Source organism: Dermochelys coriacea, chromosome 17, assembly GCF_009764565.3.
Source record: "Dermochelys coriacea isolate rDerCor1 chromosome 17, rDerCor1.pri.v4, whole genome shotgun sequence".
NCBI classification, from domain to species: Eukaryota; Metazoa; Chordata; order Testudines; family Dermochelyidae; genus Dermochelys; species Dermochelys coriacea.
This window is the reverse complement of record NC_050084.1, coordinates 18,379,494-18,406,574: the sequence shown is the minus strand read 5'-3', so window position 1 is coordinate 18,406,574 and position 27,081 is coordinate 18,379,494. Positions and strand designations below refer to the sequence as shown.

The following is a 27,081-nucleotide window of genomic DNA, read 5'->3' as shown; positions in this document are numbered from 1 at the left end:
TTCCACCCTTACAACTAGAATATTCTAGGGCTGCCACTTTTGAGAGGTAGTTTGGCGGGTCACACACGAGCATCCTGACATTGTGACAGTTGCTCTGTGATGTCACACACTCGGCACATTATAGTGCCCCATCATCATGTTATCACCTAACGTCACACGGGTTGTATCATCATGATGCAGCCTCTGTTTGATTTGGAACCCGATGAACGTCCAGCAAACTAGGCTTGAATGAGGTACAGTTGCCTCTTTAAAATTAGGACAATCCCAGAAAAACTAGGACATGTAAACCCTCCCCCATAACCCCCAGTCCCATAAACTACCCAGCTACGCTTCTTAATCCAGGCTCAAGTAACAACCTGAATGAAGAGTTGAGGTTCATCAGCAGGGATAGATGGGACAATTTGACTTCTTTCCTCCCGCAAAACTTTTTCCTCTGCCTAAATACCCAGCAGGATCCACAAGAGACGCAGGTCATCTGGTCTCTTCCAGTGAAAGCTGGGACATCGTAGCACTGGGCAGGGAGGGGAAGAAAAACATCTGATTTCCTCTGCACAGGCTATCAGCCTGTCACTCACAGATGCACCTGGAAAGATGTGGACACTTAAGGAAACCTACTCTCTTTTTCAGCTGTGGGCTGCAGCGAGTAGAGAACCCCTTGTTGGACAGTGAGGGGAAGGCCTGGGGTGGCAGGTGGCCCCGGAGGTCCTGGAGGTCCTGGGATCCCAGTTCCTCCTGGAAGTCCTCTTGGTCCTGGAGGTCCCAGAAGCCCTGCAAAGCAATAGAAGAGGAGATTTCTGTGAAGTTGGAGACACATCAGCAGATGCACTGGGGCAAAGAGTCAGTACAAAGCCCACCAAGCTGCTGGAAAGAATTTAATCTAGGTCTAGAAACAGCATTGCCCAATAACAGGAGCTGTCAGAAGGGCTGAGATGAGCATCTCTTCACCCTTGGATCCAGTTGCAGGGTTCGGGCCGTGCCTGCGAAGTCTGTGGCCCATCACAACCCTTACATTGGCAAAAATCCCAGTAAAAGGAAAATTCTCTGCTCTTGGAGGATGAAATGTTCTGGCCTTCTGCTGCTGGTGTGGGATGAAGTGCACCATTTAAAACGAATCTAGAAGCTGCTGGTATTCAGTGTGGAATGGAGCCGCGGAAGCTACACAGAAAAGGGGTTAATGTTAATAGTAATACTTCGCAGCTTCCATTTTCAGAGCACCACACAAGCCTTCAGGAAACTTCAATGACATGCGAGGGAAACAGCTACATCCGCATCATTATTCCCCTCCTCCCTTTATATATGGAAAAACTGAGGCACAGAAGGATTAAATGATTTTCCCAAAGCCGCAAAGCAAACCAATAGCACTGTCTGGCTCCCAGCCTTTTGCTGAGCCCATGACAAATTGATTCCTGCCAGGTCAGAGGTGAAAATAAGCAGTCATTAATAGAGCTGCTCCAAAAAAAAAATTTATGGAAATTTTTCGCTTTTTAACAGAAATTTGAATACTAAAATGTTTTGGTTTTCAGTGAAAATATTCAAGTTTTTGGGTGTTTGGTGAAAATCAAATTTTCTTGGGAAAGCAGAAACTTGTGGCAAGAAAAATTGAGCAAACCCCCCCCCCCCAATTTTTCACTGAAAAACCTTTGTTTATTAGGTTTAAATGAGTGATTCTTTTCAGTGAACTCCAGAAGAGACCACGACAGATGTGCAGGACAGAACAGCTTCTCTGGGGAAGAGTTCAAAGATTTCTACATGAAAAAACATGAACTGGTGGGAAATGGGAGGGGGGGAAGAGAGAGAGAATGAAAAGCAGTAGTTTTGTCTCAGAACCACATCTGTTAAGTGAAATAAAAGCCCTTTCAGTTGGCTTGAAATATCAGGCACCTGACAATGACACCAATACAGTCCCACCCTGTCCCTATTAGCAAAATGCAGAGGATTTTTAATTTTGATTAGAGGTGTGGGCATTCAGCACCTCTGAAATTCAGCTCACTCTTATTTAGCTGTCCTAAATATGGGTAATTTGGGGCTGAGCCTATTTTGCTTTGGTTTCCCCATCTGCAAAACAAAGATCATAAGGCCTGAGTGGCTCAAGGGCATTATGAGGTTTAACTTAAGGATGAAACTCACCCCTGTGCAGAGGATCCGCACAAGGGCAGGAGTTCTACATAGGCCTCACGCTGCAATTCTGCATGGGAGAGGGGAGGGGGAACATCACCCTAACGTTCGTGAAGAGCTTTGAGTTACGCAAATGGAAGGCAGCGAAGAAATGCAAAGTATTATTCTGAGCGACCCTCCCAAGCAGGTCAGGAACCAAATTGTGCAATGGGCAGATTAATGCTGCTCTCTTTGGGGTTGTTTCTGAGAAACCAGAGTCAAGACATCCCAGACCAGACCTCAGCCATTTTCAGGATCGCAGCAAATGCCAAGACGTCTCTGGGGCCGCTCTTACATTTAAAGAAAAGGAGGACTTGTGGCACCTTAGAGACTAACAAATTTATTTGAGCATAAGCTTTCGTGAGCCACAGCTCACTTCATCGGATGCATTCAGTGAATTGAAGTGAGCTGTAATTCAGGAAAGCTTATGCTCACATAAATTTGTTAGTCTTTAAGGTGCCACAAGTACTCCTTTTCTTTTTGCGGACTAACACTGCTGCTACTCTGAAACCTCTCACATTTAAGGCACACTCCGGGTTTCAACTGTTTCTCTGGCTTGGAGATTTATGAAGCACTGCTAATCAGTACGTATGCTGCTTGTCTGGCAGCTTGGCATAGCATTGTCTCCATCACAAGATTTAGTAACATTCGGGGGATGAGTAAAGTCTCCTAGCTCAGGAATAGGTTGCACTCAGAAGGGAGGGCCCTATCTAGAACCCTTTCTTTTTATGTAGACAGCATTATTGTTTCAATGTTAACTATCTGATTGCTTGATGTAGCTGACGAGAGAAGCAAAATTCCTCCCCATGAGCTAGGCATGCTCCCCTATAGCAGGATGGAGCAATGAAAGGGCTAAACAGGAAAAAAAGCTTTTCTCTGCTTATTAGCTGGACAGAGACTGGTTTTACATCTCCTATTAGGTACTGCTGGCATCCCAGAATAATCAATCTTCAGCTACATGGATGGGCTAAGGGGATGTCTATGTTAATTTAAAACTTTGGGCCCAGTCCTGGGAGGGGCCAAGTACCCTCAGCACTCACTGATCAGAGGGAGTTGATTCAATGGGACCTAAAGATGCTCAGCCCATCATGTGATCAGGCCCTTTATGTGCAGAGGAGTTTATCTAGAGTAAGATGTGCTTCCTAGCATGAGTTCCCCTCGGAGACTCACCTGGTGGCCCTGCTGGCCCTCTCTCGCCAGTTTGTCCCCTCTCTCCTTTTGGTCCCGGTGATCCTGGAAGTCCAACTGGTCCAATTGGGCCTGGGGGCCCAATCTGCCCGGGTAGCCCTGCAAATATTCGAATAGGAAACTAGTTGGAGCTTAGGACACTGGAGTTGTTATATGCGCTTACACATCAGAAAGCAACCCAAAGAGATTTTGAAAGGTACAGCTGACTCAGAGGGAGTTCTTGCTCTGTTTGGTTGGAGCAGGGGAGCGTGGTGTTGACCCCATGAGTGCCAGCCTACCAGCACACTGGGCAGGAGAGCTTCACTCACAGATCGCATGCTGCAGACAGCAGCATCTATGCTAGTCAACAGATCATGCCCATTGGAGTGTTGATGCACAGGCCAGCATGCTAGCCAGTGCCTCCATCCTTGTGTTAATCTAAATTTGCAGTGGCCCCCTTTCCAAACCAGTACACCTACATGGTACAAGACAGGAGTTTACAGAAGTTGCCACTCCCTCCTGTCACCTCCTTAACCCAGACCCAGCTTTTCGTCCCGTACAAGCCTAATATGATATGATCCAGTTGATACCTATGTGAAAGCAGGTACTAGACGGACATCCACTGTCACAAAGAGATTGTCTATTACACATCAAAGGAGTGGTATGTCTCCTCCATTCATTTAGTATTTCATTACATCTATGTCCCAGTTAATACAAACATTGCCAACGTCAAGAAACACGCGTGATTGAACCAAACCCAGCGTGGCAGCTAGATGTTACCCATTCGTGCCATTGAGGAGAGTGCTGAACAAAAATACATGGAGATACTTGTAACACAATGACTCCAGGTAAGTGAGTTACATAGCATATTCCTCTGAAACCCTGGGAAGCAGACAGAAGGCACAGAGAGCAGGGTGTACATTGTACGCAAGCAAGAAGGCCGCTCTTCCTCTAGGCTCTAAGTTGAGGAAAGGTTGAATGGTTTAAACATCTCTGCTGTTTCCTTTGGGCTGACAAAATAATAATAATGTTTATCACTTATATAGCCTAGTGCTTTATATTAAACACTATGTTTGTTCTTGCACACCAAGGTAATAGGTGCTTTGGCTATACATATATTTTAAAAGCACTGACCATACACTGCTTAATCCTTGCAACTCCCCTGAAAGGTAGGTAAATGGTTTTGACTCCAGTGAAGTTAAGTGACTTGCCTAAGGGCACTGAGCAAGTTAGTGTCAGAGACAGGGTTAGAAGAACTCAGGAATTCCTAGCTCCTAGATCTGTGCTACCAGGGGCTTTAGAATACTCAGAAATAGAGAGAAATGCAAGCCACAACTCTGGGGAAGTTTAGTTCTGAATGTTCAGATTTGGGGTACTGGTTCAGGCCCAACTTTATTGTAAATGTAGTGAATGGAAAATATAATTCTCAAACATACAGAGGGCAGGTTTCATTTTCATACACTTTTAAACTGTCAGATAGGGAAATCCCACCCTTTCTCTCCCCTCCACCACAGCTAGATATCAGGAGAGGCGCCAGCCCCTCTGACATCACTCCCAGCTGCCTCTGGAGGGCTGGGCTACATTGGCTGGCCAGGTATCAGCGTCATGGCCTGTGCACAAGCGATTGAAGATCTTGCAATAAATGATGAACACATGAGATCTGCAGCTCCAAGAGCTTGAGATAAGCACTGGAGACCAAATCCTTAGGGTATGTTTGCACTATATCATCATAGCTAAGTTGCTGTAGCTATACTGACGCAACCCCGTAATGTAGACGCAGCCGTACGCTGACAGAAGGGGTTTTCCTGTCGGTGAAGATACACCACCTCCCCCAGTGATGTCAAGGGAAGCATTCTTCGGTTGACATAGCTGCGTCTACTTTGGTGGTTGGGTTGGCTGGGGATGTGGTATTTTCACACCCCTGACCAACATAGCTATGTTGACCTAACGTTTAAGCATAGACCAAGCCAGGGTTACCTTTTTGGCAGGTGATTCCTATTCCTATTCTGGGTATGCAGAGCATACCTGGAGTACAGAGCTGGCACCCCAAATGCTCATCCAAACTATCTGCATATCTTGGAGATGTTAGGCTTTCATAAAGATCCCCAGTCCATCCTTCTTTTATCTGGTTTGTAAATATTGACAAGTATTTTTCTCACAGTGTTTTGGAACTTCCACTTTGGAACTTCCAGCTGACTCTGGGAATGAAAGGATCGGATCGGATCTTAAGGTGCCACAAGTACTCCTCTTTCTTTTTGCTGATACAGACTAGCACGGCTACCACCCTAAAAAATTAGACTATTTTATGCCATCAAACAGAGTTCTGATTTCATTTGAATGCAGAGCAAAGATCCGTGGAAGGTTTTTCATTTTTCCCAAACAAGATTGTTCATCCATAGAACACAAAGGCTTTTCAATGTCTGACAGGGCCAGCCCCATGGATCTGGTATGGGAGTCATCTAACATGACAAGAGCATAGGCGGTGAGTTATATCTCCACATGGTGCCTTGGCACCAGCAATATTCAGAGCCCAGGGGCCCAGCTCCACCAATATTTGGGGCTGGGTGTTCATCCCCCCGTGCCTCCCCCCGAGTGTCCCCCAGCCCCCGCTTGCTGCCCCCGGCCCTCCATGCGCTTCCCCGCCTCTGCAGCTCCATGCTGCCTCCCTGCAGCAACTGCTGCCCCCCATCTCCACTGCCAGGGCAGACTGACTGAGCCTGCCCTTCCACCTCAGACCCTTCCCTTTTCTGGCAGGACCCTCCACCAGCACAGGGGCTCTCCCCACCTGCAGTCACTACTCCTGCCCCATGCTGGGCAAGGAGGCAGCCCCATCCCTCACCCCCAGTGAGGCTACAGTTGGGGGCAACAGCAGGGCAGGAGGTGCACGCAGCACCCCCCGGCTCCTACCACAGGGGAGGCGAGGGAAATTCCTGGACCTGAGAGGGGCCCTAGGAGCACATGCAGTGACAATGGTGGGAGTGAGTGTGCTGCTGGGGAGGGGGGCGGGAAAGGGGGGCTCCTCCCCCAGAGCTCTCAGCAGGGAAGGGTCTGTGGGAGTCCTCTTCTCTGTTCTGGAGCAGCCTGCCTGCACCCCAAACTCATCCCCAGCCCTGCCCCACCCCAGAGCCCACACCCCCAGCCAGAGCTTTCATCCAGCCCTGAGCCTCTCCAACACCACAAACCCCTCATCTCCAGCCCCAGCCAGAGCCCTCATCCCCCCCGCACCCTAACCCTCTGCCCGAGCCCTGAGCCTCTCTAACAGCTCAACCCCCCCAGCCCCAGACAGAGCCCTCACCCCCACAACCCTACTCTCACCCTGAGCCCCTCCCACACCCCAAACCCCTCATCTGCAGCTACATCCCACAGCCCTCACCCCACACCCCTCACCCCCTCCCTCCCACCCCCTCCCAAAACCTGCACCTCCTCCCTCCACACCCCCTCCCATCCCCAAACTCCCTCCCAGAGCCTGCACCCCAATCCCCTGCCCCAGCCTAGGGCCTGCACTCCAGACTTCCTCTCTCTCCCAGAGCCTTGGGCAGATGGGGGGCAGAGTTTGGGCAGGGGTGGGTTCTGGGCACCCCCAAAAATTATACAAACCTGTCGCCCCGGACAAGAGCATATGTTTGACAAGTTCAGGCAGGTGTGCATTGGGCCCTTTAAGAAAAGAAGACCATCCACACAGGGCACTATAAGCAGCCACTAGACCATGTACTGAAGCTAACACACACACACACTTCTGAATTGTTGTCACTGAGAATTCCTTCCTGCACAGAGGGAGGAATAAAAAATATTGACTGTTTTCAGGCACAACACACTGAGCTTGGGTCAAAATATGCCCTTGATCATATAAAATGGCCTCAATCATCAAGTTCAACCATTATAATTCAACCCTGTTAACTTCTGCAGACCAAGAGCAATCATTTGCTGCCAACAGCCTCAATCGTGCTGTTACAGAAGAGATTTAAAGGAGATGGCACTTATTTCCCTGCAGGTAGAAAGTGCTAATGGAATGACCAGGAGCTGCAGCACTGAGTAATATATCAGACAAATGCTCAGCCCGGTGTTAAATGGTGTTACCGGCTCAAAAGAGACAAATGTTTTAAAAAAAAAAAAAAAGGATACAAGAAAAGAGAAAACAAAACCAGTGGGTCAGGTCTGTAGCTAGTATAAGTCAGCGTAGCTCCAATGAAATACACCAGCTGAGAATCTAGCTCAATCCTTGAAAACGATGAGAGCCAGAGAAAGGAAAGGAGAGGGAGAGGGCCGTGGAGGCATATTGGCTAGGGCACCAAAGTAGGACTCAGAAGATCTGGGTTCTACTCATGGTTCTGCCATGTGACCTTGGCCAACTCTCTGTGCCTCTTTCTTTTCCCATCCTTTGTCTGGCTTGTCTATTTTGATTGGAAACTCTTTGGGGCAGGGACTGTCTCACACGGGGTGTTTGTTTGTACAGTGCCTAGAACAACAATGGCCTGATCTCAGTGTTTCTAGGTACCTAGCTATTTGTAATACAGGTGAATCATCATCATCAGATGTGAGTTTCTTTTTTGACTCAGTAACATACTTGCTAGCTCCTTTTGCTTCCAACTATCCATCTGGAGCAGCAATTTTATCCCTCCTTGTGCAGCTGGTATTCTAAATTCCCCAACATCTGAGGACAGATGAACATCTGCCCTGGGGAGTTAATGCCATGCCAGCAAGAGAAGTAAAACCCAAAGAAGAAACCCAACCTCTCTGCATCTACGGGGCACCACATCACCACACATCCCTCTCCGGTACCTCCCCCACCCCAAATTATAGGAGAACTCTTTCATCTGAAGCTCATGATCTTGGCTGTACTGCATTCCTGGAGGCATTCCATATATACAGAAATCAACAACATTTTGTGCTTTGAAAGAGAAGAAATAGATACACCAATCACTTTCTCTGTGGCACTAGCTGCTCAGACTCTAATTAAAAGAGCAGGAGGGTGGAGAGGAAATGCAGATGAAAAATACGTCTCCCATTACCCACTAGCTAAAATCTGAGTCATTTTTTTAAATCCTCAGTTAAATACAGGCCTATTGATTAACGAGCTGATCAGAAAGGCCAGTGATGCAGCTGTCTCAACAGCTCTAATTGCTTTTAAAGGACTGTCTAGTCTAACTCCTGTCAGTCAGGGAAGAAATATCAACCCTAGTAAACAGTAGCAAGTTTTTCTGGATCTTAGCCTGGAAAGGTCTCAGTCAGTCACCGCTACAAGGTCATTCTGAACCATTCCCACCATTCAAAGCATCAAACCCAAACCACTTCTAATGGGAACCACCCTTGGAACAACAATGGCAGTGGCCTAGACAGGAGGTAACTTCCCAACATTGTAAGAGCACAAAGAAAAATATCATGCCCATGGATCCCTGAAGTGGAGTAAGGGAATTTAAGTCAGGTGGGTGGAATCTTCAATCTTGTTCCTGGAGAGACACCGATAAGATGAAGTGCAGGTGCAGAGAGACCCCAAGAGCAAAAATAAATGAAATGGGGAAGAAGGAATGAGCATCTAATGGATGCTTGGGGAAACGCTGCTTTAATTCAGTTATTGGCAACCATAGTTGTCGTGCTAAAAATACTTTGCAGAACATATCGTTAGAAAGCCTCCCTTCCCTGTTGTGGCATCCTGTCCAGTTATAAACAAGGATTACATCTGGTCTGCATTGGCTGCATCCGTACTCTGAGTCTGCTGCAGTCATGAAGGGCTGCCATAATAAACGGCTCTGACAAATAAAGGAAAACAAAAACCAACACTAGGCCCTGTGGAAGATAAGGAAGAATGCTGGGAGCCGAGAAAGCAACTGTCAGACAGGGCCTTGGAAGTAGAAAGTGAGGATCTTGAAGTGAGCGTGCCAAGGTCAAAGAAATACAATGCTAGAAGATCTGTCTAGCCAAGACAGCTGAGCTGAAGATTTGTTTTAACTTTTTTTTTTTTGCACACCACAGGAGGGATCATAAAACAGCCCAAATCTGTTTATGCTCAATTTAAAAAAAATATATTGCATTGTGCCACAGATTTATCATTAACATCTTTCCTGTTAGTACATCAATGGCCTCCCAGTCCAGGGCTCACTGACAGAGAAATGCTACATTCTGAATACAATAGATGAGCATTACATGTCCTTTCTAGGGTACCTCCAGGGTCTCTAGATTTTTCAGGAATGTTTCACAGTGAAAATCCCCATCCACTGTGTGTAAACATTTTCCTTACAAGACACAGAAATACCTACTGCTCCTAATGCAAGCTTAGTGTCAATGGAACCAGGAGTCAGCTCTTCGTGATTTCTTGGGCCAACACAAACACACAGTTTAAGAACAACTACTAAGGCTGGCAAAAAGGGGCTGGAATGTTCCCCCCCTCCCCCGAGGTTGGCCACTTTTTTCCTGGGATGCAATTGCTCTACCCTGCAGAGGCTGGGGAGCATGAAAATAAGCAAAAAGCTCCTCACTGTATATAATAGCATCCTCACCAATGCAAAAACAGCAACAATGGGTTTTGAGGAAGTCATATCCAGCTCCCCTTCGTTGGAAGGATGGCTTGGGGGTGGGGGTGGGGATTAAAGAGGAGAAATAGGAAGAGATCCTGCAACATTCCAGAAAACAGTACAGGATTTAGTTTCATTTTTACATTTTGCAGTTCATCTGTAACTCATAGATCTCTTCTTTCAGAGAGAAGGAAGAATGCAGTCCACAGAACTAAGCTGCACAGGCAAACTGCCTAAACTGTGCACGCAAATCCCATGTTCTACCAGAGCAACAGGTAGCTGTATCCAAGTATACCATTTTGGGTGCGTGAACACAAGATCCGTGCTCACAATTTAGCAGAGAGATTCAAAGCAAACCCCTCACTCACCCTGAGCTCTGGGGAAGATAAGATTCACAAATGGTCCTTGCAGCTATGGCAGATCAAATCAAACTCCCAGATTTGAATAGCCTCCAGCACTGGTGAAGCGTGGCTCCAGATCTCACCATCACTGGTTCTATTCCATCCCTCCAAGTTAGGCTGAGACTTCTGAAAACACATCTCTGTGGGGTTCGTTTTCTCTTTGTAATGTATATTTTCAGCCCGTCTGAAGCTCCCACTGCTTCGCAGCAGGTGCAAAGATAACTGCAGATGCAAATCGGAGGACCTGGGCCAATAACCCCCCAGTTTGCCACTGCCCTAAGGTAGCTTGAGGCACAAGTGCTGGGGCTGGTACTTGCCATTCCCTGTAGGCTCAAAAACATGGGTGCAACTCACATCTGCCCATTTGAAAACCTTCTCCTACAACTCCCACTCTCTGACCCGATAGCTAGAAAGAACAGGAAATATTTCACTCTGAGTCATGGATGTGCTCAACCCCAAGGCAGTTTCTAAGACCAAGTTGCACTGAAGCAACTTATTCATTAGTTATCACGCAGAACTCACATTTGGCTTTGCACTAGGAATCTGACAGTGCAGAAGGCAGGCAGAGTTAATGCCTGGCTATATGCTTACCAGCTGGTCCCACCGGCTTCCTCAACACAGTCCCAGGATTTACCAGGGGAATAGCATCTGGGAGCAATTCATCATACCACGTGGCTGTCGTCCTGGTGATTGGCAGGTCATTCTCTGAAGGGAGGGTGCGCTCTGCAGACTCGAGCAGAAGAATCTAAACACAAGTCACAGGAAGAAAACCGTAATTGGGCAAGATGGCCCCATACTCCATAACGCTGGATTCCAAGAGGCACTCAGCACTGAGGTCAATGGGAGGTGTCGGGCAATCTCAGGGTCAAGTCTATAAGTGACTAGAGTTCCAATTACTGCACTCCAGGGACTTTACTGTGTGCCCTGAACCCCAATGGGCTGCACAGTGTATTGAGGTGTTTGCAGGGAGGTGCTGAGCATCATGCAGGATTGGGCCCTTAATGAGAAAAGCAACATGCTGTTAGTGAACAGCATTAGTATTAGGGGACGGAGCCTTTCATCGCTCTACATCACTTGTATAAATGAAGCTCAGGTCAGTAACACTGTGCTGAAGGAAAGCTTGGCAGCCTGTATCAAATGAATTTTGGGGCCTGAGAACTGGCACCGGTTGCAATTTTCAAAATTCTGACAACATTTTGAAAGTTGAAGAGGGGAATTTGGACAACATTTTCCCTGATTTTCAACACAGCTCAATTTTGGAATTTAAAAAAAAAAGGGGGGGCGTGTGTGTGTGCAGGGGGAGCTGGGGAGAACACAATTTTTAAAATGGTGGCAATTTTTCCTCTTTTCTCCACACAACTCAGCTCAATAGTAAGCCGTAGTACGCAAAATGCCAGCTGTAACTTTGAGTTAATGGACGCCACTTCCAAATAATTAACAATTTGATGTTTTCTGGGTTTGACCTGTTTGGGCTATTTAGAATGTAGACTCCTTGGGAAAAGGGACCAATGCCATATCTCCCTCTGTGCATTATACAGTGCCAAGTACACAAACATCACTGTAAATACAATATTACTAGTATTCTTCTACGGCACTATAAACAGAGGCCAAGAGAAGGGCCACAAAGTCAGTGGGAATTCAGCGCATTTAGCATCTGGCAGAATCAGGACCTAATTTCCCATAAAAACAGGGGTGGGTGGTGTCAATCCACAAGATTATATCTCCAGCAGAATTTTCTCTTGAAATACCATGTTGAGGCAATGGCTCAGTGCTGACCTGGGAAAAGTCCCGCAAAGCGACGCAAGTGCCCTTCCCTATAGCACCACATTTTCCCCTTGTACGTCTCCTAACCATATAAGGTATGTCTACACAGCCCAGGACAGCAAGCCTCCCAGACTTGGGCTAGCTGGGCTTGCCCATCCCCATGTCCCGAGGCTTCAGAGCGTGAGCTCCAGCCCGCACCACAACTTTTCAAAGCACTGTCTACACAGCTATTTTTAGAGCACCAGTACGAGCTCTGCCAGCCCAAGTTTGTCGACCTGGGTTGTGCAGACATGCCCACACTAATTTAGAGCTCAAGAAAATAAAAGGAGTACTTGACTGAAAGCTAACCTCGAAATCATCAGGAATTTTTGAGCCTTTATGTGCTGCGTTGATATTTACATAATAAAGTCATGGTGTAATTTATAAATAAGAATGATGCTTTTTTTTTTAAACTTCTAAAAATTATGAAGTGTATAATTTATTGAGTACAATGCATGGCAGGAGCCAATAATGCGACAAAGCCAGAAATGACGAACATTCTGCAAAACACATTAGCCTGACAGGGGCACAGCAGAGACTAATTAAACTGGGAGCTAGGTTAAGTGCAAAAAACTGAACCTCTGCTGGCACCAACTAGCAGAACACCCTCCTTGACTTCAAGGTCATTATTCACAGGAACTGGTGTCTTGGTTTCTAAACATTAGGTTGATGAAGAGGGAGGCAGGAAACCACCATCAAGAAACGAGGCCACACTGATCCCTAATTTAACTCCAGTGCCTGTGATTATGTTAGCCATGGGGTGAATTTAGTTCAGTGGGCCTGTTGCACTCTTTTTCTTCCATCCAATTCTTTTCTTGTTCCAGTTTTGAAGGAACTACGGTCTCAATTTAGAAAAAAACACTTAAGCACGTGTTATAATTTAAGCATACACAAGTCCCATTGACTTGTGATTTAAGTACATGCTTGAGTGCTTTCCTGAATCAGCGTTTATCCTAGTACTTCCCTTTCCAAAACTGTTGGATAACGTTGTATTATATCTGTTTCCACCTCTCAACACAAAGGAGCTGCACTTCAGCACTTGGGGAAATGATGCGATCTCTACACGAACTAAGTGCTCTGACGCTTGTTAGAGGTGCTATGTTAAAGGAACACATTTAAATCAATACCAACAACAGTTTTAGGTGGGTATGCAGAACACAGCGAAACGGGGGCATCTAGGGCCCTGTACCATTGCATTATTAGCGGAGCTGACTGAGTTCTACCAAAGTTCACGTCTGGAATGGAACAGTTCTGAGACATTTTTGTGGGTGATAATAAAAACGTGTTACCACATAATCAACACAGGACAGTGGCAATGGAGTCTTTTGCATTAAAACAACATGTTTTAAATGAGTGCTCTGCTGATAAAGGATTTAAGGTGCGTAGCTCAATAATTCTGAACACACTGTTCCACATTGACTGCCTACACTTAACAGTCATTAACACAGGCACTGTAGTTCTAAGTACATTTTCCAAAACTGGTTTGGGCTCAGAGGACTCAACAGCTTAGAAGTCCCAAGAAGTTGTAATGTAAGATAGCAAAGACTTGAGCCGGTTGAGTAGTACTCATTGAATAACTTGGACAGATTGTGTCATGTTCTCTGAGCAAAATATTTGGTGTAGTAAGCTATATAAAAATCTTTCACCCAGCTATAGGGCTGAGCTGGCAGTCGTACAGAATTTGATGGAGAATAGCGTCCTTGCTATAGAATTTTGAAACCAACCCCTCGGAATTCTATAACAAGGATACAGTTCTCTGTTCAGTTCCATAGCTCAGTTTCAAAATTCTAAAGAAAATCAATGAGTTTCTATTAAATTCTGTAGATGCCCAGAGTGACTTCTATAGGACCCTATTGGTTTCATGCCTATTAAGTTCCAGAGGACTTTCTCTTGAGCGGACAACATAATTAATATGATCACAAACAATTTCACAGATTTCATTACAGTTTTAAAAGATAAATTACTTCGTGAACAATAGTTGATGGCAACTTTTGACCCAAGGCAGCTATGAAGTAAAAGGCTTCTTGCCCAACAATTATTTGCACTCTCATTAGCTGTTCTTGGGAGACAGAACCCTGAACTCAGGTCGCAGGCAAGCGATGAGCAAACCATGAGGTAAAGTCTACCCCTGTTCAGCAAAGCACTTAAGCATATGGTTAACTTTATAACTTCTATAGCAGGGGTATAATTCTCTATTAAATTCTATATGTTGGTTCAAAAAAGACCGGCAGAACGGATACCATTTACTACAAAGTCAATGGTATTTCATAAGGGGAAGTCAGAACAGAATAAAACTTGGGCTAATGAGCTGGTTTGGGTGCAAAACCGGACAAAGCTTGGTGGGGTTTGAAACTAGCCAAGTTTAGACTGAGACACTTAACCCCTATGAATCTAAAGCACCACATCTCATAACTCTATACAGGGACGTTGGAACAATTTTTATAGTGAGGGTTCTGAAAGCCAATGAACCAAACTGTAAATCCTGTATATGATGGAAACCACTTCAAGCCAGGGGATGCTGCCACAGCCCCACACCCCTTGTACTGGAGTCCATTAAACTACTGCATGTGGACAGGATCCAGTAATCCTTCAAATGCCTCGCTGAGAGTTCACTGCAGAGCTCAGAGTGAAATCAGATTTGCCGCAATAATTTTAAAACATCCCATCAAAATATACCAGAGCTATCATCTCGCTTCCACCTCCCCAGTCACAACGTTCTTCTTTGCCCAATTTAGCATCACCCATTGAGGAAGTAACAGTGCCCATGCTCTGCCACCGGGAGATGTCAGACTTGTGAAAGCAACATCTGATCTCAGCAATGACTCTGACCTTTGATATCTGCTCGTGATCAGGTCTGCATTATGACATTTGACACCAGGTAAGTGAGGCTGGGAGGGTTGTGTCAGTACTCTCAATGGTCATACTGCCTTGTGACCTTTAGCCTCAGTTTGTCACTAAGAGGAAAGCTACACAACAGAGGAGCCACAATAAGAACCTGATTCATCTCTTACTTAGCATGATGTAGCTCATGAGTAACTCCATTGAAGTCAATGGGCCTGATTTTCCTCTTATGCCAATGTAAATCAGGAGAAATTCCATTGGAATTTCACCCCAGGGATTAGAGTGAATATTTGCACACATGGGCTGGGATAGTCAAAGGATTTAGGTGCCTAACTCCTCTAACGGCCTTTGAAAATCCCTCCCATGGCACCTTTTACCTAAATCAAGCTGGAATTTATCTGTGAAAATATTCCTCTACCTTAAAAAATTCTTGGGTATTTTTCATTTCCCATATAACAGCCTGCAAAAGCTACCATCCTAGGCACACATTTCCTTGGCAAAAGTAAGTTGCATGTTGTGGGTGAATAGAAATGTTTAAGGTTACTTTAGAGAAATTTTAAAATACGTATTTTGGGGGCGGGGGATATTTTACAGTACAAGACTAGTTACAGAAAGTGAATCACAACATTTGCCAGCCACATGGGACAGTCTGAGGGTCACAGACTCAGGGAAAGGATTTCTCATCAAGCCTGAAATCTATAAGAAGTGAGGGCTGGGAATTATTAGACTTTAGGATGAGAGGTTTTTAATTGTCATTCTTAATTATAGTAGTACGTGAGAATGAGAAGTAGGCCAGATCTGAACTTCCCCAAGTTTCCCAATCTGGAGGATAAATTCTGCTCATTAGCAAGACCACAGGAGCCAGTTGTGACATTCACACATGGCTCTTGATCCAAAGTTTGAGTTGTTCAGAACTGGGTTTTGGTTCAGGCCCTCCCTAGTTAAAATTAGTCATGAAATTGTTCTTTACCCTCCTGGTCATTTGTTTTACATTAATTGAGCTGCAGAAACCTCAGAAGCTCCCATTTTAAGACTTGTACAAAGATGGTTTTAAACCCCATCCTGATCTTCATTCTTGTTGGGAGCAATAGGCAAGATATTAAATGAACTGCTGACTGGCAAGTTGCCTAAAAGATTCTTAAAAGTCATGGCCTTGTTAGAAATAGAAACGTGGGATCTGGACCCGGGCAACTGGAATCTCAGGGATTTACTTTACCACCTCTTTGTGGGGTGGCATACCAGGTACATGATGAAATGTTCACCACCAGTGTGTGTGACATACAAGACCTATCCATGAAACATCAGCACTTAATAACAATAGCACCCAATCTACAGTACCTGTAAGAATCCTTGCCATACAACAGAGGAACAGGATTTTCCATTCTAGAGGACTTGTGAACACAGTTATAGTACTATATGGGGATATTCAATCTCTAGTATTTATGACTACCGTTGTGTTACAGTGGGAGCTAGTTTCATTTTATATCCTTCAAGGGAAGAGGTGAACCCCATAAAACATAATTGTCGTATGCATTTCTTAAATCTATCCCCCCTCGGAACAGGTCAAGAGCACTTTAACATCTGTATTGTAATTGTCATTGTTTTTTTGTTACTATGGCTCCACATAATTTTACCTAGTAATTAAAAAAAGATAGGGTTATAAAAGTGGAGTGTGATATTCTAAATAAATAGGGTGGATTTCATGTAGCAGAAAAAAACAGTGTATTGGTCTAAAGTCTATACATGTTTAAAAAATTTCCTTTAACCTTTCGCAGACTTCTGGGCAGGGTATCGCCTTACAAGGACTGTTTTCATGCAGAAAATATGCAGATCATTTATCAATCACACAATGAATCAGTCAGACACAGGATTTGTAATGTATCTCTTTGCATTTAAATCACCGTGAAATGCCACAGACTTCTTAAAAGTAGCGTCAGGAGATAAGAATGGGTTATATTGACTCGGATCAAATATTGCATTTGAACAATCACCAAAAGATGAGATTAATATCACACTATCTGTAACCCTTGGATAGAATTTGTGAAAAGATATGGGTGTATAGCAGAATAAAACAAATGGGACCTTTTTATGTGATAATACAGATGTAAGTTGTCTGCATGCCTTACAAAAAGAGAATAATGTATTCAGAGGCGGCAATAAGACTGCATAGAGCTGGATTCTGCTCTCACTCACTCCAGTTTTACACCCTTTAGACTTAAGAGATTTAATCAAGATTTACATTGGTGCAGTTGATGGCAGAATTCCAGCTCTGTGTTCTTCTAGCTAGTGGAAAGCCTGTACTATGCGTTAGAGGTAAAAAAAACCCACTCCCAAAAGGCTGGTCTGGCACAATTGGAATCTGGTCTCATACCGATGTGAAGTAGGAGTACCTCCGCTGAGGTCAAATGGTCCCACAATGGTGTAAAACCAGATAAAGTGTGAATTAAGCCAGGCCTAGTGCATCTGTTATTTTTAGAATTTTCTCCCCTCTCCGCTCCCTTTCATCACCCGTTCTGAAATTATTCACCTGGCCCCCTTTCTAATTCTCCTTCCACCTGTTTTTTCTCCTCTTTCTGGGATCCTTTCTTTAATCTACACTAAATGGATCGGGAACACGATACCTGAGCACAAGTCAAACTTTCAAACCTACAACACATAAATTAAAAAAACGAATACCACCTACCTCTTATAGAGTATGTTTCATCAGTAGAACACAAAGTGCTTTGCAAAGGAAGGTAAGAGTCATTATTCCCATTTTACAGATGAGGAAATGACTTGTCCAAGGTCATCTAATAGGCCAGTGGCAGAGACAAGATATAGAACCCAGGTGTGCTGAGTTCCAATGCAGTATTCTAATACTCTCTGCCAAACAGTCTTCCATTTGAGTGAGCTAAGCATTAAGCAAAGTGAGGTCACCCATCTCTAGTACGCGCACAGCATAAATCAGAGCTGAAGCAGGAGAGCTTGGGGAGCAACTCGACTTTCCATCATTTTACCCAACTCTTCCTCTGCGTGGTCACAGTGCTAAAACGTGACAATTCTGGACCAGGTCACTGAGAGCACAAGACATTTTGAGAAAATGAGTGAAGTCTACCTCATGCTCTCTCACCCTCAGATAGCATCTAACCATTTTGCCTTAATGACTCCTGTGTTTGTTTCTTGGTTATTTACACCTGATGCCAATCCACACATCCCTCATTACAGATTCAGTGGGATATTTTTTCAACCTCCAACGTCAATCTAGCATGCTGGGTGAATTGAACGCCTCCCTTACAAAGTGAAAGATGGCATAACTTTAGTTACATCCCCCTTTTATAGGTTCTGCAGACCCACAGAACTTTGCTGTACTGCTGACCACAAGTCCCTTCACTTACTGTCTGATAAATGGAGGGGTGGGGAATAAACCATCTTTCCATACCCATAATGCACTGCTGGGTTTTTCTGTGGCATCTCCCCAGTACCCAGACATGCTAAAGAGAGAGTTTTCTTGCTCATGGGACTAGCACATTAGCGGTGACCATCACAGTCCATCCAATCAGCATCCACCCAAGTACACAAAGCATTCAAAGCCAGCTTGCAGCATGTTAGCCTTTTCCCTTGACCTTGGCTCTGCACATCTTGGCCATTTACGCAAGTTAGAGACAGTAGAGGTCAGAGGCCTCACCCCTTTGGTCTCTGAAGCACCGGCCAATTTGAGACAGCTGAACTTATCCGTTCCTATTCCATGAGCTCACCGCAGCCATGCTGTGCTGGAACTCTACCGGGAACCAAAATCGGCAGTTATTCATGAGTGACCTTTACTTGATTTACAGACATTGTTTCATTGCAAATGTCTCCCTTGCGCCAGTGCAACGCCCACACACGTGTGTTGATTTTGGTTTGTCACAAATAACCTAATTAATTATCCCCAAGTTTTCCACACACACACACACACACACACACACACACACACACACACACACACAATAGTCCTTCAGCTATAGCATATACACAGCAGTGGAGTAACTTCTAAAGCTGCTTGGAGATCTAGCCATCTTCCGTATAAGAGTTAAGGCTGTGAAAGGGGGTTCCACCCCTGAGGAGATGTCGCCCACCTTGCAAATGTTGCAGTTAGCGATAAGTGGCCTCCGAAGAGGTAAGGCAGTCCCCATTTGCTCCAGAGAAGTCTGAGAGAGAGGAGTCAGGTCACAGGGACCTTTTCGCTGCCCAGTGTGCGTCTCCTCTCCCTCACTGGCTCTGGCAACTCCCTCTGCTTTCCAACTCATGATATTTTCTTGCATAGTTCGGTTGTTGGTGACTTTTGCTTTGCCTGGCACCCAGTTGTGCTTCCACGCACATGTTTCATGTGCTATGCAGGCACTGGAAAAAAGTGAGGGAAGAGAAGGAACCGAAGTGTCAGAGGGAGCTCCCCCAAGCCAGTGCTAGTGAACGGAGATTTCTGGGGACTCTAGGGGAGTGAGGAAAGATGAAGATGAAATGAGAGGAGGGCATGGGAAGAGAAGAGTAAAGCATGGGGGGAAATGGAGGAAAAAGAAGGAGGAGGTGTGACTGATAGAGGAATTGCTGCCTGCAGCTCATCCAGGTCCTGTCAGTGGTGTGGGTGTGTCCACATCACCAGTCCACTCCTCTCCAGGAGTCACTCGGATCCTCATTGCTCTTCTCTGCCAGAGATGCCTGGCTAGAGAAGGGAGCCAAATGCTGGCCAGGGGAGCTCCGTTTCACACACACAAGGGAGCACTAATCATGGGTGAGACGGGCATACCGGCAATAAGCAGCTCTCCTACACTGCAAGCCAAGTCAGGGGTGAGAAAGGAAAGATCTGGGCAGAATATAAGAGGAAAAGCAAAGCAGCAGATAAATTCCAGATCTTGGCCTAGTCCTGGACAGTTCCCCCCTCCCCAAGCACTAAGCTAATCTCCTTTAAGCCTGAGGCTAAAACAGAAGTCTGGCTGCTATGCCAAGTCACCCAAGCCCAAAAGATCACTCAAATCAAGCTAAAAATCTCAGAACAGCCTTTTGAGAGATGTCCTGTTACCTCTGCCTCTGCACTAGCCAAAAATACAGTGACCACAGCCTCTTTTGTAGTACTTGGGTGCTTCTGTTTCCAGCCAAAACCAAGTTCAGAGGGACACAAAAATAAACAGTTAAACCCAATTTTTATGACTCACAACAGAAGTTCATTTCAGATGCAGCAGGGAATGGAGATTTGGAGAAGTTTTTACTTCTTCTGATTCAGTTCTGCCATCTCTAAAAGGAAGAGCGGGGCCAAGTCAAGGAAGATAACTGTCCGAGCCCTATTCATAGGAGTATAAAAAGTTGCAATTTTAGCCTCATCTTTTGCAAACCCTTTTCAGGAGTACATAGCAAAACTCAGTCTAGCTCAGACTTCGGCATCATTCCACTATTAAAAGTCTGCCGCCAAAAGACTTCTATTTTTTGCAGTGCTGGTCAAGTGACCTTTTGCAGTACTGTCTTTGTAGACACACAGCATCTCTTGGCTCTCTCCAGAATAGTTTCTTATCAACTTCTTCTTCATCTAGTGCTGGACCCAATGGGGACCCATCCACTGACTTCAAGAGGCTTTGGATCGGGCCCCCATACACAATGTCATTCTGCTCTCCTAGCAGTGTAAATCTGGAATAATGCCACTGAAATCGATGAAGTTAAACTGGTGTAAAATCAGCGTAAGTAAAAGCAGAATAGGGCCCATAGTAGGTGGATTAGGTACCAAGTCACCACTCCTGGAGAGTGAACAGATGCAAAGAGCAAAGGAATAACATTCACAGAGATTAACCACAATCTGGGTTTATTCCCAATTTCTCTGTCTCCCTTTGCAGTTGGGATGGGGTTTCCTTCAGCCATTTTCCTGTTGTGTCATGATGGAATGTAATATTTTAACACAAGGCCATTGTGTTACATCAATACATGGCAACGTTGCTTCAAGCTATCATGGTGGTGAAATGGTGAAAAATCTGAAAGAAACCATTCACATAAAATAAATAGTCTCTCCAAACTGTCCAAAGTACCCAGGTTTCCTTTGCTTTCACAATCCACTCAGATATAACCGAGTTAAGATCTAGTTACAGGAGAACTGTGTTGAAAACTCAAGTCTTCCAACCAATGTGAAGAGATGTCACAAGTGAATGCTCACTTTAAAATCATGTGGCTAAAATAGAGAATGACCGCGCTCCTCTTCCAGCCTAGAGGAGCCTTGAGAGACAGAGTTTGCTCAGCATTACAAGTGCCAGGGACTGCAAAACACTGTAGCACAATACACAAAGATGCAATGTGTGATGCCCAGGATCAACTGAAATGAGACAAATCAACGCTGCTGAAATGTCACCGACTCCCCCAGCTAGTCCAGTCTTTTGTTCTGTTTGTTCAACAGACTGTCCAGCTACTTGGAGACTTGGAAGGCCACCGCTTTCCTCAAGATTCCAAAGCAAGAATGCAGTTCTTTTGGCAGGAGGCGGTTGTTTAATTATTTATGACTCTGAGCTATCCAAAACTCAACACTCAAGAGGGAAGGGAAAGAGGGGTGTTTTTCTGATGGTTTTGGTTGGGATTTTCAGATATTACCAAAATCCTTTGATTACCTTCTAAATGGGACACAGGCTACATCTTGGCACTGGACTTCTCATACATCCACCTTCATGCTAACAATGTCAGACGATCCACAGGGCTAGCCACTAGCATGCTATGTTCTCTGGCTGAAATCTCAACTCATCCCTCTTAACTTCAGTTCAGATCACAGCCTGAAGGCTGCAAATCCAAGAGTTCTTTAATGGGACAGCGTGGCAGTTTTGTCCATCTATAGACAAATTACAGCCAAGCTTACAAGGGGTGGAAAGGGACCCCGGCAGCTCCTTCTTCATTAGTGCTCTCAAGCAGGAGGCAAATACAATGCTGCTGCCAGCACTTACTAAACTTTTGTGTGCTGAGCTGTTAGTGCTGCTACATGTGAACTCACTGCTACCATTGTCCACGAAGGCACTGAAAATCTCCTCTGTCTTAATCCAGTTTCACATCTGCCTATCAACATTGACTCCAATGCAGTTGCACTCTTGGCTTGGGACTTCAAAAGGATCCAAAGGGAGTTAGGCACCCAACTCCTCCTTTGAAAATCCCAGCCTTGATTTATAGTAGTTTAACTGAGCCCAGCACCAGACTCATTCAGTCCATTAGTCTATGCAAGCATAATTGCACAAACCACCTCTCCTCAGGCACGGCACCTTCCTTACTAATCTAATGGTGCTTTCGCTGCAAGTGCCTTAAGTGAGTCCTAGATTTTCATTTTCTGGTGAGTGAGGTATACAAACTCCTGACAGTGCTGGTTGCAACAGCCAGACAAAGTCAATGGGCGTCTGTCACTTGGGTTTCCCTGAGCTTTAAATCACACCTATTGTGAGTAAAGAGTTAAAAGAGGAGAGTCATCTTTCCTTTTATAACAACACCTCCTGCTCTTCACTGCCAGGGAACGCACAGCCTGCCTGGACTTACTGCTTCAAAAACAATTATTCAGCTCATCTTTGAATCGAAAACAGAATCTTCCCTTACACCATGACCATTGTTTTCACTTGAGGAATTCAACTCCCTGGAATGTTTTTCTTATTCTCCTCATGGTGAAATACAACCCCACATGTCTTTGAGGGAGTTCCAGAAAGCATTGCTCATTTCACTTCACCTCAGACACAATTCCCCAATTATCAGCAAATCATGTGTTGTCTGCAAAACCATCCCATCCTCCTCCCCCGCCCCCCAGGAGATTCCCTGAATTCCTATGATAACCATTAGCTGCACAAGCATTAGGGAGATCAAGCGCTATATCTAACAAATAGGAATGGGCTGTCACAGAAGGAACCAAAGATCAAAGGGAATTAACTGACTCTGCTTATGGGAGCTATTTTTATGATGCTTGATGGGTACACATTAAAATGATTTAACAAAAAACACAATACTGAATTCCACCTGTGAAAGGTTTTCAACACTGTGTGGTGCATCAGATCCTCCTAATATTTTGGAAAAGGATAAAAGGAGGAATGCAGATTTGAACAACACACGCGTGAACCATTGTGCATTAGCACAGTGGATGAAAAATATGGAACACCAGATCAATGCAAAGTAGGTGGAGAACCTAAGACTGATATACAGAGTTCTCATCCAGTTACATCAGCAAATATAATGTGAGACTTAGCGCTAATACATTAGCGTGCTAATACATGGAGTTATTCTGGAATAGCTAGCACACTTCAAATTCTTACACTACCTTAATCTGAATTACCTTCAAGTATCGACAATCCCTAATAGACAAATCTGCAAACAGAAGCCGCCACTTATCCTGAGCAAAATTCACTCCCATGCAGCGGGCCAGCACACATGCACCATGTTAAGACTCACTTAAGGCTTATTTTAAAAAGTGAAGAGAGACCAATATGGTGCCTAGACCTTAGGAAGGGCCTCCCTATCCGAGTAAGAGATGTGTACGTTCTAACTGGAATAGCCCATACACTCTTCTATTTGCTATTGTTGAAGCAGCGAAGCAAAAGAGGGATTTGGAGAGAAGGGAGCAGCAGAGAAGTGGTAAAAAGAATTGAAAGACTAAAGAGAAGAATTATGAGAGACAATTACAAAAGGACAGCCTCAAATCTCAGATCTCTGCCCTTTTTCATTGAGTTGGATTGCTTCTGATTTAGATTTTGTAACACAGGAAATACACAAGCTGTTCCTCCATCTTGTATTCTGACTGTCTGGATGGAGTTTCTTCTGTGTGTTTTAATATTGGAACTCACACTCAGAACCTATTTGCCTTCAGAGGTTAAATTCACTGCTGATTTACATCCCATTGTTACAGAGCTGAATCCAGTATAAATTTGCCCTCATATTTCTTGAATGCAAAGAATAAAACCCTAGGGGTTCAGATGGACACTTTCTGATCAAGAGTTATGAGCTGCTATTTCTGCCAACATTAACCATCGTTTACAAATACAGCCACAGTCCAACTGTGCGTTGAATGTGGAAGTTTGCTTTAGGCTTTTTGTCCTTAATGGTATCACATACAGTCTGATTACATCAGCTGATCTTTGGTTCTGTTCTAGTGGCAAGTGTCTCCATGGCAAAAAAATATATATATAAATCCAGCACCACCTGCACACGGGGCACTAATTGGTCCTCCTGTTATCAGCCTCAGCAGAGACACTAAACAATGGAAACTGAATGAACCTCCCATCTGAAGGTATGTCTGCCTAGCAATAGGGAAGTGCAACTGCAGCATGGGTAGGCATGCCCAAACTAGTTTTGATCAATCTTCTTGCTACAAGCAACAGTGCTGCAGCTACCTGTATTTTTAGTGAGCTAGCTCGTGTATGCCTACACATACTGTCCGAATCACAGTGTAGACATACTCTAAGAGATGGCCATTACCAAACAGGGCTGCGTGATATGAGTGGGGCAGTTTGGTGAAGTAATATATGTGTTGGTTTTGCTCATGCTGCACCTGTTTGGTGGATTGTCCTTTCAGCACCTCTCCCCAGCATTAAAGTCACTATTTTTTCCTTTAAACATGTTCCATGTGCTTACCTTGGCTTCCAGAGTGTTTAGCCTCTCAGTCATATCAGTTAGTCTTGTGCAGTTCATGCATTCTAGAAAAGAGAAGGGGTAAAACAACTGTTTTATTAATTTATTTGAACAGCTCTAAATCTGCAGTGTCCCCTCACGCTGTATCCATGCAAACGTGTTGATTTCAAAAGACTAAGAAATAATGCTTATGGGGCAATTATAGACCAAAAAAATTAAATATTAAACACCGAGGCACAAGTTAGGGGCCACAGCCATGCTAAATGTAAATGAAATCTACGTAATTTCTGAAGCTGCTAAGAGGTTTGGAATGTTCAAATGAGTTCCTGAGATGTAGAAATAGGCAGACTGTAGATGAGGAGGTCAATGATGCATGATAAATAGTCACATGGTTTCACAACGTATCACATGGCTGGCACCAGTACATAAAATACATATACCATCTGCAGCTATCAAATATCTACAGCGTGGCAAACATGCACTGCTCACACTTCAAAAGCTTCTTCTGTTTTGAGAGAGATGATGATTTTAGGGGCATTCCTTCATTTTAAGTATAGGGAATCCCCCTCCACCTGGAAGAAATCCAGCCTCAGCATGGGGGAGACGCACCAGATTAACTTTTGGCATCTATGAAAAAGTGTGACCACTGTATGTGCACACACACTCATCTGTGCCTACAAGGGGCCTAGTTCGAAGTCCATGAAGCCAATGGAAATACTCTCATTGCCTTTAGCAGGTGCTGGGTCAGGCACTAGATCTGAAGCAGCCCTAGGTAGCATTCACAAAGCGATTCATATCTCACTTTACTATATTGGAGCCACTAGACACTTGATGACAACCACCAGCTTTTCTACTGCATGCATTCTAAAGAACAAACAAACGTAAGGGGCTGCGAGTATGATTTAAAATGATTGCCTGATATAAAGAACATCACGTATCTAATGAAGTGAGCTGTAGCTCACGAAAGCTTATGCTCAAATAAATTTGTTAGTCTCTAAGGTGCCACAAGTACTCCTTTTCTTTTTTAAATGGGAGGAGTGGCAAATGAGATGAACAAACCACCGAGATGAACAAAGCAGTTCACACCTCTCAGAGCTATTGTTTCAGGCTGTATCCATGGGGGTTCTCTTCTTCAGCTGAGAGTGTCTTTGGTCAGTGTTTTAACCTCCATCACCTACTTTCCCACAGGTTGGCAGCAACTCTTTGTTTTACATTACAGGCTACTAGAAAGTCTCCCAATCCCTCTGGAGGACAGATTAGCTCATTCACATGTGTCAGCTTCTACAATGGAGCAGTTTTAAAAGGAAAAAGTGAGCCGAGCAATGTGGAATATTGTAGATAATCAACTGGTTACTGCACCTTTTTATGAATCAGTTGCAACTCTCATATCCCTCATTCCAAAAGAAATACAGAAATAAATCTGCCGTTTTCGGCTCACTGAGGGCCTGATCCATTGACGTCCATAAATTTGTTAGTCTCCAAGATGCCACAAGTCCTCCTTTTCTTTTTGCGGATACAGACTAACATGGCTGCTACTCTGAAACCTGGATTATTATTATTAATTACTTGTATTGCGGTAGCATGGAGAAACCTCAGTTATGGAGCAGAACCCCCCTATGGTAGGTGCTGTATACAACACAGAACAAAAACTGGTCCCTGCTCCAAAGAGTTTACAATCTAAGCAGATGCAGCAGGTCTTAAGAGCAATGAATCTCCAAACGCACTTCCTAAGAAGTTCTTCCTCTTTGGTCTATTAGTGCCACTGAAATTCTGCACTGGGATTTTTAAAGCTGCTTAAACTCCCATTGGCCCCTTAATTTTTAACAGCCACCTGCAAACTGAACATCTGACTCCTCAGGCAGATTTGATTTCAAGAATTTCATTACAAGTCAGTATTGAAAGGGACTTTTGGGGGGGGCGGGGAGGTTTGTCAACAGGAAATACCTTTTTAATTTTTTCTTCTCACCAATAAATCTTGGGCAACATTTTTTTTCCTGGCACAAACTGGCTCATACATATGTGAATGCCTTAAGTGTGTTATCACAAAATGGAACAGAACAGACAAGGCTTGTTTGGTTCAGAACTGTTGGTGGTGTGTAAAGCAGGAATGATCTGTGTGTAGATTGGCTACATGCTTTTTATCTTGCTCATCCACACAGGAAGAAACAATTGAACAAACCCATCATTTCACAGAGCCAAAACAGTTACCAGATGCATTAGAGAACAAATAAAATAAGGAGCCCTATTCTCCCCTTTCCCTGCCGAAAGATGCTATTAAATCCCATTGATTTCCATGGGACTGACTTGTACGGTCTGAAATTCACTCCTATGCAGAGGAGGAGATGGATGAACCACCTGAGAATTCATCTGGTTCATGGGGCTTGTACTGCCCTCTGTGCATGGTTCAATTTCACCGAATTGATGGGGGAGAATCAGGTCTATAATCTGTGCCAGAGGAGTTTACAAACTATAGTCCTGATTCTGCAATTAAATATATTCGTGCAGAGCTCACGGAGCCGCTCTGACTCCACATTAGCATGTCTATTTGCTGGGCATGAGGTTCATTTTCAAACTGACACAAGGAGTGATTATAATTAATGACATGGTGGGATAGGGATGAGGAAGCAGAAGAG

At 44.5% G+C, this 27,081-nt stretch overlaps 1 protein-coding gene across 5 annotated transcripts in view; it reads right to left on the bottom strand.

The window, feature by feature from the left end:
- The window catches only part of COL26A1 (collagen type XXVI alpha 1 chain), a 238,749-nt gene that overhangs the window by 36,588 nt on the left and 175,080 nt on the right, over positions 1-27,081 (bottom strand). For all 5 annotated transcript variants that reach the window (XM_038376218.2, XM_038376221.2, XM_038376220.2 and 2 more), the window contains 4 exons: positions 24,452-24,513; positions 10,823-10,976; positions 3,325-3,441; positions 616-768 (listed from right to left, as the gene is read on the bottom strand). In XM_038376218.2, coding sequence (XP_038232146.1) covers positions 616-768; positions 3,325-3,441; positions 10,823-10,976; positions 24,452-24,513 — 486 coding nt within the window. The remainder of the gene's footprint in view (positions 1-615; positions 769-3,324; positions 3,442-10,822; positions 10,977-24,451; positions 24,514-27,081) is intronic.